Source organism: Staurois parvus, unplaced genomic scaffold, assembly GCF_062004578.1.
Source record: "Staurois parvus isolate SC_StPar_1 unplaced genomic scaffold, SC_StPar_1.0 ptg000192l, whole genome shotgun sequence".
NCBI lineage: Eukaryota > Metazoa > Chordata > Amphibia > Anura > Ranidae > Staurois > Staurois parvus.
In genome coordinates this window covers 5,718,970-5,733,521 of record NW_028317988.1, presented here as the reverse complement: position 1 = coordinate 5,733,521, position 14,552 = coordinate 5,718,970, and the positions used below count along the sequence as shown (strand labels likewise).

Here is a 14,552-nt window from a genome sequence, read left to right as displayed (position 1 = left end):
CTGTTTACAGCACTCAGCAGACAAGAGAAGTGATGCTGCTGTCACTACTGTTGTCAGCCTTGCAGTACAAGGAACTCATGAAATCCCCAACCGTCAATAACCGCTGCACCCAGGGCAGCTATGCCTGTACACAAGCCCTTACCTATTCAGTTTACCTTTACTTATAAACTACCAAGAAGATATGCAGCAAGAACTGTTAGTTATGGGTGAAGTTTTTTCTTTAAACCAAGCATAACCTTTTTCACTGACCACATTAGTAGAAAGCTACAGACATTCCCATGGCTTCCTGCTTTCACTCTGCAGCACATATAAGGCACAAGTCCATGTGAGGACCGTGTTTGCCTGCACTGAGATAACACAGGTGTTCTCTGTGGGTGCATGTCCCCAAACACTGTCTGCCTTTGGGGACAAGCACCAATATCCACATGGTTGTCAAACTGAGAGCAGTAGCTATGTCCCTGTAGCCGCTGTGTCCCAACTGACATGAATGGTACTACCTGCACAGGAATGCATTAAAACAGATTCATCCCTGTGCAGGCAAACATGGCTCTCACACAGGTGTATGATTAAAGAGGACCTTCACCTTGTTTGAAAAATATTAAAAGTCAGCAGCTGCAAATACTGTAACTAACTTTTACTAAAAGGACATTTACCTGTCCAGACATTCAGCGCTGTCCTCACCTAGGCTGGTTCTTTGCCAGTCTTTGGGTCCCTGGTGCCGGCATGTTAACTGTGAGAAACACCCCCCCAAAAAAAAAATGTTCGAAAATAGGAAGAGGAGGGGGGCATAAAGCAGAACTTCCCCTTTAGGGTGAAGTTTCACTTTACGTATGCCTGTGTGATCAAGGTCTAATCCTCCCTATTAATTCTTCCAGTATCCAATCTCTTACAACCTACATGAAAGAAAGATATGGATATAGACTGGCTTTAGAAAAAGAACAGACGAATACAGCAGATCTCTACAAGAGTCAATATCTCTGGCCGTCTTGTGCTGACCATGCGTTGTCAGAAGACACTACGGGATACCAGAGTAAAGATACTAGCTGATACTTCACTGTCTGTCAATAAACCTTAACCCCTCAGCTTTCATCACTATACAGCAAATAGAATAATGAACAATAATTGAGTGCCTGCTATAGGTCACTGCAAATGGCTCCCTACTTTGCAACACACACACCCGCACGCACGCTAATGGAATGCTAACTGAAGGAAGAGTTTACCTGCATAGTGGTAGTCTGCTAGTGGGTGGCTTTTTAGTCTTGGCATTTCTTTCAATAGCAGCATCTCCAGAGCGCTCTGCATAAAGAAAAAAACAAACACCGTATTTAACAGGGATCCCAACTGTCACTTTTCTTTTGTCAGTTAATAAATGTGAAAACATCTCATTTGTCATTATAGGAACACAGATGCCTACCTCTATGATTATTGTTAAAAATAAAGAATTTGTTTTTCAGTCTTAAAGCAGAATTAAACCCTCCTATCCTTTGCAGCCAAATCATGTAATGTCTCTTCTGCAATAAATTATGATATTACCAAGCTTTTATAACTTTTGGAAACAGGGAAAGGGCAAGCATAGGGTGTCTGATGGGGTATATAACATATTGAGGGAAAGAAAGAGAGAGCTATGTGACAGTCTTTTCAAGGGAAACTATCAATAATGGGGGGGGGACAAAAAAAAAGAAAAAGGGTGAAAGAAGGGAAAGGGCAAGGAGGGCTAAACTGAAAATCAACAATGTAAAGAACATTTCCTAGGTTATCAGCCAAGCACAATTTTGGTTTGTTACAAGGCCTGTAGCAAAGTCAGTGACCTGGTGGCTCTAGCCAAATTTACCCAAGTAATTGTTGGTATCTAGAGGAAAATGTAAAGTCGTTAAAAAAAATCCAATTTTTGGTTTTGATCAGAGGTCTTGTCATTGAGAGCAAAAGTAAGGTGCTCCATCTCTTGAACACCATTCAACCTGGCAAGCCATGGGGGTTAAATGAAGGAGTACTGCCGCTGGATTACCAGCTAAGGTATAACCCGCAACCTGGCAGATGATTTACAGAACTGGGCGCCTATAAGATTGAAAGGTTGGACAATTCCAGTTCAGGATCATTATACCAACCCTAGGAGCTCTGCCTTTACTGCACACTGCCCTCCAGGGGACCTTACAGGTCAGGATTACATGATAGGTTATTTTGAATAAAACCTCATTAATAAACAATGCAAAGTAAAATAAATTCTTACCATGATGTCCCCATTGGCTTCAAAGAGGGAATGCAGAGCATACTCCAGATTGGTTCCTCCACCGGGCAGTACACTGGAGCAGGACATGCTCAGGAACACCTCCACTGTACAAAAAGACACATGTTCCATCAAAGATTAGCATAATGCTCAAAGAGAAAGTTCCATCCATTAAACAGACAGGAGTTTACTCCTTACAGGGGAAGCCACTGCTGACCTCCCGTTGCATGAAGGAAATGAAACTCAGAGAGACATTAGAATTTCTGATCTGCATGCTTGTTCCAGGCCAGGAAATATTAAAATCAAAGCATTAGCATACAGCCAGGTGACTAGCATTTTCAAAAGGAAGTCATTAATGTTGGCTTCCATATTTCCCCCCTGACAGGTTCCCGCTAACTTATTACAGTACTTAAATTTTTTTCACGTAACAATATATACTAACCTGGCCAACTATGAAATTAAACTTGTCACTGCAGGGGCATCATGAGGGATTCTTGTAGCACAGAGTAGCAATAGGTTAGTGAAAAAGATGTGTAAGGCCAGGCCTACCTTCTCAAAGGTACAGCAATTGACCTATGTGGAAGTTATACACTAATATCAATGAACCTCTTAAAGTGTAAATCTCAATCCAATAAGAATGCGGACTACGGATATCTAAAAATAACATTAAAAACAGCAAAAATGCACAAGGGAGGCTTAAGACACACAAAACTAATTCCCCACTGCTCAGTTCTGCCAATGAAGTCATAATAAAAAATGGCCTCAGTTACATACATTACGCAATATACATGATAACCACCAAAGAGATCTATGCATGTGCAGATCCTACTCTAATGTATAGGAGTACCTATCTGAAAATTAGTAAACTAAGATCATGCTTATATAGGCATTACTCCAATCTTCCAAAGCATCAGAGGCCCAGACTTCCAGTACTCTTCATCAGTAGGTCCAACTAACACTAAATTCCTTATAGGAGAATTATGATGTGCACAAATTAATTTATACAGCTTGTATCCTGGGTAATAATATGATACTAAAAGTGAATTAGCATTCTAATAGACTCTATAAAATTTGATGTAATAAATAAATGCACGTGAACAGACACTTAACCTGCATATTATGGTAATAAACTCCCTATCAATATTCAAAATGTATCTTTTATCATAGTGGCCTTGGTAAAGTGAAGACGGTGTCATGGGTGCAGTGTGATGGAACCATGCTTAGTAATGCTAATGTGCATGCATTAGCCTCAGACCCTACTTCCGGACAGCAGAGGTCTTCATTATTTATGATCATTAGAAGGTCCCTGGAAGCTTCCACAAGCACAGGAATCATTGGTGGAGAACACATCACCCTCAGTGTTTGCAGTATGGGTTACGGCAGACTTTTTCAACCAGGGTGCCCAGGCACCCTGGGGTGCCTTCATGTTTCTTCAGGGGTGCCTTGACAAAATAAAAATTGCCGTAAAATTGCATATACACCAGCAGGTGGGTCAAACCCGCCTTTTATTTGCACAAAGCCACAGGTTTTCATTGCACATGATTACAACCTTCTAGCTATCAGCATGCCCACATCATGGCATCATCAGTTGAGGGCCAGTTTAGGGAGGATGTCAGGTGCCTGTACAGCATTCTGAACACAGCCGCAGGCCCTAATTTGATAAATGCACAGGTGTGGGTGAGTGGCCCTGAAAACACACTGTCAGTGTTTGGGGCCATACCCCTGCATCTACGTGCCTATCAAATTAGGACCTGTGGCTGTCTTCGTACAGCTGCTGCATCTCAATAGCGTAACATGGGCAGCCTGCACACTGCAATAGCTGTGATTTACACTGCACCTATGTGAATGAGCCCCAAGACCTAATTTACACACAGAACTTTATTTATTAACTCAATACAGTTTTATCTTTTAGATTTAGCAGGGATTTTGTATGCTATGTTATGTTTTTGTACACTAATAATGATTTTAGTGTATTTTTAGTGGCGATATTGTTTTGTTATTTTCAGTGTGTGTGTGTGGGGGGGGGGGGGGGGGGAGCCCTGTCAAGTAGAATGTACAGAGTCTTGTGATATCTAACAGCAGCCCTGACTGAGGGAGAAGAGAAACGTTGGCATACTAGTCAGTACCAGTGTGAAAAGGTATATTTTCTTTAGAATGAACACCTCTAACATTGGGTTTCCTATGTTTGTGAGATGTTGCTGCATTATATAAAACTACTAAAACGTGTGGGAAGGCGAAACGTGTTGACATAACTTCCGGTTCCGACCCTATATCCCTTAAGAAAAAATCGGAAGTGACGAAACGCGTCAGCATCGTGACGTCAGATGCAAACCGGAAGTAGCATCGTGGCCATTTTGGATGTGGCCTGCTAGTGGATGGATAGTCCTTTATGCAATGTAAGCAGATACTATTTTTATTAAATTCTTGTATTCTACTCCACTGAGTTTCTGTCAGGGCTCCCAGGTATGACCAGAGGTGTGTGACTGAAGCAGGGAAACGCAGACCTCAGATATGTTATAAACAATATAATTTATTAACACTAACAGTACAAACATAAACGCAGTGCAATACTAAAACATAATACAGTGCAAACAAACCAAACCACCCACAGATAACAGTACATACAAGCAAGCGTCGTCAGGCAGGCCGGGTCAATATCAATTGGGCAGGTAGGTACAGGGGGAGCAAGCGGAGAATGGTCGGGGTCACAGGCCAGGTTCAGCAGGTAGCAAGCAGCATAGTACAGAGGGTCAGGCAGAGGGATGGTCCGGGTCACAAGCCAGGGATCAGAACAGGTAGCAAGCAGCGTAGTACAGAGGGTCAGACAGAGGGATGGTCAGGGTCACAAGCCAGGATCAGAGCAGGAGAAGTCAGCAAAGGAACAGAAACAGGATGCAGGACAGATACAGGGCCCAGGACAAACACAACACCAAGGCAGAGTCTGTGGGTCTGGCCATCCCTTAAATACCCCAGCATCATCAGTTACAGGTGTTAGCTGGCTGCAGAGTTGAGTCTCTGATTGCTGGGAACACCCGCTGGCCAGCCCTGGTACTGCAGATCAAAAGGCAGGTGAGTCCCACCATTGCTGGCCAGTCCATTCCTAACAGTACCCCCCCCTCAAGGAGCGGCCTCAGGACGCTCCAAACAGTCCTAGCTGGGCAAAATGTTCCACCGCCCGGGTCTGGCAACTGGCGGGATATCAAAGACTGGCACACCGGGCAGGACTCCGGGCAGCGGCACACCGGGCTGGACTCCGGGCAGAGGCACATCGAGCAGAGGCACACCGGGCAGAGGCACATCGGGCAGGACTCCGGGCAGAGGCACATCGGGCAGAGGCACATCGGGCAGGACTCCGGGCAGAGGCACACCGGGCAGAGGCACATCGGGCAGGACTCCGGGCAGAGGCACATCGGGCAGGACTCCGGGCAGAGGCACATCGGGCAGGACTCCGGGCAGAGGCACATCGGGCAGGACTCCGGGCAGAGGCACATCGGATTACCAGGCAAAGCAGCAGGCAGCGGGCCCCCGGGCGGAGCGGCAGGCACCGGGCCCCCGGGCGGGGCGGCAGGCACCGGGCCCCCGGGCGGGGCGGCAGGCACCGGGCCCCCGGGCGGGGCGACAGGCACCGGGCCCCCGGGCGGGGCGACAGGCACCGGGCCCCCGGGCGGGGCGACAGGCACCGGGCCCCCGGGCGGGGCGACAGGCACCGGGCCCCCAGGCGGGGCGACAGGCACCGGGCCCCCAGGCGGGGCGACAGGCATCGGGCCCCCAGGAGGGGCGACAGGCATCGGGCCCCCAGGCGGGGCGACAGGCATCGTGCCCCCAGGCGGAGCGGCGGGCGCCGGACCCCCAGGCGGAGCGACAGGTCTCGGGCCCTCAGGCGGAGCGGCGGGCGCCGGACCCCCAGGCGGAGCGACAGGTCTCGGGCCCTCAGGCGGAGCGGCGGGCGCCGGACCTCCAGATGGAGCGACAGGTCTCGGGCCCTCAGGCGGAGCGGCGGGCGCCGGACCCCCAGGCGGAGCGACAGGTCTCGGGCCCTCAGGCGGAGCGGCGGGCGCCGGACCCCCAGGCGGAGCGACAGGTCTCGGGCCCTCAGGCGGAGCGGCGGGCGCCAGACCCCCAGGCGGAGCGACAGGTCTCGGGCCCTCAGGCGGAGCGGCGGGCGCCGGACCCCCAGGAGGAGCGACAGGTCTCGGGCCCTCAGGCGGAGCGGCGGGCACCGGACCCCCAGATGGAGCGACAGGTCTCGGGCCCTCAGGCGGAGCGGCGGGCGCCGGACCCCCAGGTGGAGCGACAGGTCTCGGGCCCTCAGGCGGAGCGGCGGGCGCCGGACCCCCAGGAGGAGCGACAGGTCTCGGGCCCTCAAGCGGAGTGGCAGGTGCCGGACCCCCAGGCGGAGCGACAGGTCTCGGGCCCTCAGGCGGAGCGACAGGTCTCAGGCCCCCAGGCGGGGCGGCGGGCGCCGGATCCCCAGGCGGAGCGGCGGGCGCTGGACCCCCAAGCGGAGCAACAGGTCTCGGGCCCCCAGGCGGAGCGGCGGGCACCGAGTCACCAGGCACGACAGTGGGCTCCGAGTCAACTGGTATGACCGCAGGCACTGGGTCAGACATTGTATGGTCTGGCTGGACAGCGGGCATCGGGTCACCAGGCATCAGGTCATTTGGCTCGACAGCGGGCACCGCGTCATCTGGCAAGGCAGTGGGCTCCGAGTCAACTGGTATGACTGCGGGCACTGGGTCAGACATTGGATCGTCTGACCGGACAGCGGGCATCGGGTCACCAGGCATCAGGTCATTTGGCTCGACCGCGGGCACCGCGTCATCTGGCAAGGCAGTGGGCTCCGAGTCAACTGGTATGACCGCGGGCACTGGGTCAGACATTAGATCGTCTGACTGGACAGCGGGCATCGGGTCACCAGGCATCAAGTCATTTGGCTCGACCGCGGGCACCGCGTCATCTGGCAAGGCAGTGGGCTCCGAGTCAACTGGTATGACCGCGGGCACTGGGTCAGACATTGGATCGTCTGACCGGACAGCGGGCATCGGGTCACCAGGCATCAGGTCATTTGGCTCGACCGCGGGCACCGCGTCATCTGGCAAGGCAGTGGGCTCCGAGTCAACTGGTATGACCGCGGGCACTGGGTCAGACATTAGATCGTCTGACTGGACAGCGGGCATCGGGTCACCAGGCATCAAGTCATTTGGCTCGACAGCGAGCACCGCGTCATCTGGCAAGGCAGTGGGCTCCGAGTCAACTGGCATGACCGCGGGCACTGGGGCAGACATTGAATCGTCTGGCTGGACAGCGGGCATCGGGTCACCAGGCATCAGGTCATTTGGCTCGACAGCGGGCACCGCGTCATCTGGCAAGGCAGTGGCCTCCGAGTCAACAGGCCCGACAGTGGGCACCGGGTCATCAGGTACCGGATTGTCTGGCTCGACAGCGGGCATCGGGTCATCAGGTATGACAGCGGACACTAGGTCACCAGGCATCAGGTCATTTGGCTTGCCAGCGGGCACCGCGTCATCTGGCAAGGCAGTGGGCACCAAGTCACCAGGTACGACAGCGGGCTCTGAGTCAATTGGCACGACAGCGGGCACCGGATCAGGTACCGGATCATCTGGATCAACAGCGGGCATCGAGTCAACTGGCCTAATAGGATCGTCAGGCTGGATCAGTTCATCATGCTGGGTAGAGGCTTCAGGCCGAGTAGAGGCATCAGGCCGAGTAGAGGCATCAGGCCGAGTAGAGGCATCAGGCCGAGTAGAGGCATCAGGCCGAGTAGAGGCATCAGGCCGAGTAGAGGCATCAGGCCGAGTAGAGGCATCAGGCCGAGTAGAGGCATCAGGCCGAGTAGAGGCTTCAGGCCGAGTAGAGGCTTCAGGCCGAGTAGAGGCTTTAGGCTGAAGAGAGGCATCAGGCCGAGTACAGGCATCAGGCCGAGTAGAGGCTTCAGGCCGCGTAGAGGCTTCAGGCCGAGGAGAGGCTTCAGGCCGAGGAGAGGCTTCAGGCCGAGGAGAGGCTTCAGGCCGCGGAGAGGCTTCAGGCCGCGGAGAGGCATCAGGCTGCGTACAGGCATCAGTCTGAACCACGGAAGGCAGGTTCACCGGTTTGGATACTGGCAGGATGGTATTGGTTGGAAAGAATTTTCGCTTTTTTCTGGTTTTAACTACTGGAGCACTGCAAGTAAACGCAGGTCTGCAAATGAATGGAGCAGCTGGAGACAGAGAAGAACTGGAGGATGGAACAGGAGAGGGAGCAGTTGCTACAGAGGGCTTTTTTACAGGGTTAAAGGCAGGATAGGTGCAGCGAGTGGGAACAGGGTACTGACATGCGGTAGATAGCCAAGTATACTGGGCTGTAACTGGAGGAGCTGGTGGGAATACAGGAGTAGAGTTAGAAGCAGGACTGGGTCTTTGTAAGCTGACTGAGGCTGGGTGCAACAAATCTATCCATGTCTGCAGTAGGGGTTGAACAAAGCTGAGCTTACACAAAGCCTGTCTGGTCAATGACTGCACTGCGTTTATACAATCTCTTAGTGTCTGTGGTGAACATGTGGAATAACGCTCCAGAAAGTAACCCACATCATCCTCTAATAACCACACCAGGGACTCTACCTGGTCTGCACTAAATGGTGGCAAAAATTCATCCCTGCATTCGGGGGAACCAGATGAAACCAACTCTGCACAAACCTCAATCAATGGCTGCACCTCAGAGAACACTGTGCCCTGATCTACTAGAACATGAGCGAGCCGTATACATTCTAGCAATTCATCCCGGGTATACTCCTTCAGAGTTTGATAAGCATACTCCCTGTCATCAAACACTAGCAGATATAAATACTCAACCTCATCAAGATCCATCCTTCCCATCAACAAGCCAAGATGGCTTCCCTGTGCAGCCACTTCTGGTCAGGATTGGCCTTGGTGTAATGTCAGGGCTCCCAGGTGTGACCAGAGGTGTGTGACTGAAGCAGGGAAACGCAGACCTCCGATATGTTATAAACAATATAATTTATTAACACTAACAGTACAAACAAACGCAGTGCAATACTAAAACATAATACAGTGCAAACAAACCAAACCAAACCACCCACAGATAACAGTACATACAAGCAAGCATCGTCAGGCAGGCCGGGTCAATATCAATTGGGCAGGTAGGTACAGGGGGAGCAAGCGGAGAATGGTCGGGGTCACAGGCCAGGTTCAGCAGGTAGCAAGCAGCATAGTACAGAGGGTCAGGCAGAGGGATGGTCCGGGTCACAAGCCAGGGATCAGAACAGGTAGCAAGCAGCGTAGTACAGAGGGTCAGACAGAGGGATGGTCAGGGTCACAAGCCAGGATCAGAGCAGGAGAAGTCAGCAAAGGAACAGAAACAGGATGCAGGACAGATACAGGGCCCAGGACAAACACAACACCAAGGCAGAGTCTGTGGGTCTGGCCATCCCTTAAATACCCCAGCATCATCAGTTACAGGTGTTAGCTGGCTGCAGAGTTGAGTCTCTGATTGCTGGGAACACCCGCTGGCCAGCCCTGGTACTGCAGATCAAAAGGCAGGTGAGTCCCACCATTGCTGGCCAGTCCATTCCTAACAGTTTCTCTCTTCTCTACTCTGTGAGGAATGGGGAGACTTCGTTGTACTCCCCTCTAAAGAGGAAAAGCCACCTGACCTGCGGAAAATATGGAAAATGCCTACTTAATTTGAATGAGGGTAATAGTGTGTAATCTTAACACAGAGTGAGGGCACTCATTTGGTTTAGTGCACTGTGTCACTGATTGCATTTGTGTGGTGTGTTATATTACACTTGGAGCAATTAATTCACTTTACCACCAGTGTGGATTTTGAATTTGAATTTCACATTGTGTTTAAACACTATACAATATAAATTTATTTCATATTATATTTTTTTTTTTTTTTTGTTTTTGTGTGCTGTTATATTCTCACTAGTGTTTGTGCATGATTTCACAGAATTGTATTCAATTTTAAAGGGCAATGCACTATATTTAGTTTATATTTTGTTTGAGGTATTCTGGATTGGAGTGAAGATTTGGACATCATTTTGGAAGATTTGATATTTGTGAACACTTTGGACATTTGTGGATTTTTTTTTTTTTTGTTTGGGAATGGGGTAGGTTGTGAATGGTGGGGAATACACATTGAAAAGGTTTATATTAATAATTTTGCACTTTCAAGGGTGAAAGTTTTTACTTTTCTTTGGGTACACATAGAGTTTTATTTTGGATGATTTTTTCTTTTATGTTTTATCGCTATATGTGGAAGTATCTGGGAAGGAGAGTCAGTGAGAAATCGCTTAAAGAGTATTACAATGTCTGAGGATACCACACCCCACCTGCAGGCTTCTCTTTTTGATCTTAAAGCTATATTATCTCGGGAATTCACAGTGTTTGGTGAGTGTGGATCAAAAAGTCTTTTTTCACAGAAGATGTGAGCATGCTGGAAAGTTTATGAAGTTTGAGTTACAGTTCTATAAAATATTTTTTTCACAAATTTTTGGGACATTGGACTTTAATTTGGGGCTTTTTTGTTGGACTTTAATATATAAGTTTTCACATTTGGATTATTTTTATTATTTGCGCTGTATCATTTTTATATGTTTGTGCGATGTTGCTGCATTATATAAAACTATTAGTTTATTTTTTGACATTTTATAATGGGCGCCTCAAGATTCCACACAATTTTAAAGGGTGCCTTTACTTAAAAAAGGTAGAGAAACACTGGGTTACAGCATAGAACCAATCCAGTCACTTTTATAACTGTACAGTTGAAATATCTTTGCATAATGTTCTGATAATGTTAATAGCAAAACAAGTTGCTAGAGTATGTATCCTTCAGGAACTTTCCTCACTGGTCTACCGTTACATAGGCTATCCCCCCTTCAGTCTATTATGAATGCTGCTGCTACCCTCATAAACCTTACCAACCGATCAGCGACTGCTGCCCCTCTCTCCCAATCCCTTCACGGGCTTCCAATAACCCAAATTATAAAATTCAAAATACTAACCACAATATACAAAGCCATCCACAATGCTGCCCCTAGCTACATCACCAACCTCATCCACAGATCTCGTCCAAAACGCCCACTCCACTCCTCCTAAGATATCTTCCTCTCTAGCTCCCTCATCACCTCCTCCCACGCTTGCCTCCAGGACTTCTCCAGAGCCTCTCCCAACCTCTGGAACTCCATACCACAGTATGTCTAGTCATCCCCCACCCTGTCTGCCTTTAGGCGATCTTTGAAAACTCACTTATTCAGGGAAGTCTACCCCACCTCTACCTAAGAACTGTACTTGAGCCACCTCCATCAGATCATCCCCTGCAGCTATCACCTTTGTACCACCTCCCCCTTCCTTTAGATTGTAAGCGCCACGAGCAGGGCCCTCATATTCCTTCTGTACTGACATGTATTGTAATTGTACTGTCTCCCTTTATATTGTAAAGTGCTGCACAAACTGTTGGCACTATATAAATTCTGTATCATAATAATAATAAAAAAATGTTTTGGCTCTAACCTTTTTGCTGTGACTCCTCCTTCTCTTGATCTGGCAAAGGCTTCCACACTAGAGTGGCTTTGTGCGTCTCCTTCTTCATTGGTGACGGACACTGGAGATCTGGGATCGCTGCCTGGAATCTTGATCCAATATTGATCCTCCTTAAAACACAGAATAACTCAATGTAAAACATTAGAAGCTGCTGTTGGTTGAGATTGGTTTAGACCGCTAGACCACTGTGACAGGCAATCACAGTAGTCATGACTGGGAGCCCACCTACTGACCTCCAGTGTTAATTGGTGGGAGCAATGGTATGGCCATGGTTAGGCATCTTAGCTTTCTAAGTTCTCTATGGGCTTTTTCTCCATCAACTTTTCCCCCTATAATTACTGGCTTTTGTATCACTTGCCCCTCCCTTTTAGATTGTAAGCTCTCAAGAACAGGGCCCTCCTAACCCTCTTGTCTTGCATTGCACTGTAACTCTACTGTCACCCTTATTTTTGCGCAGTGCAAAATAAGTCCTGTAAAACAATAATAATCTTTGGAAAATATGATACTGTAATGCCAGCAGTGAAATAGTAAACACAGTAATAGGTATTATCTTAGTCGGTTTTGCTCCTATGCTCAGACAGAGGTATGCAAATTCTAGTTGCTGGTAATTCTTTTCTGTTAGGCTGCATTCAACTCATTGCATCTGCTTATAATGCATACATGCAACAAGTACACTAACAGGTTTGATAATTAGATGTAATATATGGACACATAAATGTATAAAAGTATAGCATTTCTTACGGTTCAACATCAACAGTGTGTTCTCCAGGCCCAGGTGTCACAGTCGCACCAGTCCCATCAATGATATCTGATGAACAAACATATCATTATACACAGATGATGACATCAATGGACACCTGCATTGTCAACACATTTCAATATCAACTACAGCTTTCAAGTCTTCTCAGTAACTGGGGTCACCACCCTGTGACCACTATCATTCTGTCAGGACCTGCAACAACAAAGATAACTATATTGCTAGGCTGGATATTTGGCTGGTAAGGATACAGTGCTCCATGGGTCTTCTCAGCTAGCCACCCGGCTTGCTGTGTACCATTTTACGGCAATTTTCTCTGAAGCAATAAAGCAAACCTGTCATAAGGGAAATATGGGGGTTGTCCTTTCAGACCTCCTTTTGAAAAGGCAGTCTTCAGTATCGATACATTCTGATCCACTGACCTGGAACAAGTATGTAGATCAGGAGAGTTGGTGGGTTAATGTATACCTATTCTGGGTCACCTGATAAATGTATTAAAACCAAAGGGTCAGCATGACACCTTCCAGAGTTTATCATGTACCACAATCATTTCTCCTCCAATAACCCAATGTAACTACAGTGTCCCCTTCTATATTCCTCCATACAGAGAACCATAAGGTATCAAACCCTTGATAGCGCGCTTGTATCTCCACACACATTTGGATGGACTTCCCACCAGTCCCTCTAAAAATCTCTATAGCCAGAAAATAAGGCTAGGTGGAGATGAAAATGGAAAATATTAGTGCAAAACAAGCATGTTTTCATAAGTAATAAGACATACTCATAAGATAAAAATATTCAAAGGCAACAGTATTCAAAGGTAGTACAGAATCCAAACCAGGTTCCCATTTTATCTTCACCAGGACATGGTGAGTTTCAGTGAACTCAAATAGTTGGACTTTTGATGTCCCTACCACTGTTACTATGTTAGACATCTATGTAGACTAAATATTATTGGATCGATCTCTATGGACATACTGTATAGTGAGTTTTGTGCAACTATAGGAGAATGGTGTGAACATTCTTATTACTTTTGGTTCTTTTTATTTAATCCCAACTGAACATTCAGATTAAACCAGCTAAATACAATCCAGGTGCATCAAAACAAAAGGTTTGCAAAGGTGTACAATTTTTTTTCTTTAGTAAGCAGCCAAAGACTACCCCTGCCAGCAAGCATGCTGCTGAAAAGGACCCTTGTTCTTTGTATGGATGCAGTGGTCTTTCTCCAGAGGTTCAATATGCCCCCACTTAGTCAAATTAATAGCTCTACAATCTACAAAGTTAATGCTCCTTGCGGATTGGAGAGCTCTAGCTCAGACTCAGCAGGGGGTGTGCTTCCACACAGAGCAAAAATCCTTTTCTGGACTTTAAAGAACTCAAGGTATAAAATTACTCTGGATAAGTGTGGCTCAAACAAATTATCCAGCTTTACCATTGACCACAGAGGTGGCAATTGAATAATTTGTTTGAGCCAAGCCAGTCCAAAGTAAATCTTTAAAGTAATCCCATTTCTGGAGCTTTTCATTAGGGTTTCTAGAGGTGTTATAGATATAGTGCAAATTCCTCTTACTTGTCAATTTGTTGGCTATATGCAGTGGGGAAAATAATTATTTGATCCCCTGCAGATTTTGCCCACTTACAAAGAAACAAAGGGTCTATAATTTTTATCATATGGTGTATTCTAAATGATAGAGACAGAATATCAACTAAAAATCCAGAAAAAACACGATACAAATGTTGTAAAATAAGTATTTGATCCCCCACCAACCAACAATAATTCTGGTTCCCACAGACTGGCCTCATGTGGTACATTGGTGGTACATGTGGTGTCAATTTAAGAAAGTGCTCCGTAAGACAACTCGTTATGTGTTTTAAAAGAAAGCTGTGCACATAATCTCTTTCTTCCATTTAAACCTCATCACCATGATGGGAAAGACCAAAGAACTGTCAAAGGATGTCAAAGACAAGATGATTGTAGACCTGCACAAGGCTGGAATGGGCTACAAGACCA

The 14,552-nt window shown here is 47.6% G+C and overlaps 1 protein-coding gene across 2 annotated transcripts in view; it reads right to left on the bottom strand.

Annotated features, from left to right (window-relative positions):
* The window catches only part of TRERF1 (transcriptional regulating factor 1), a 197,145-nt gene that overhangs the window by 40,590 nt on the left and 142,003 nt on the right, over positions 1–14,552 (bottom strand). For both annotated transcript variants that reach the window (XM_089677823.1, XM_089677822.1), the window contains exons 7-10: positions 12,526–12,592; positions 11,755–11,894; positions 2,228–2,331; positions 1,221–1,296 (exon numbers count right to left, since the gene is read on the bottom strand). In XM_089677823.1, the coding sequence (XP_089533949.1) occupies positions 1,221–1,296; positions 2,228–2,331; positions 11,755–11,894; positions 12,526–12,592 (387 nt within the window). The remainder of the gene's footprint in view (positions 1–1,220; positions 1,297–2,227; positions 2,332–11,754; positions 11,895–12,525; positions 12,593–14,552) is intronic.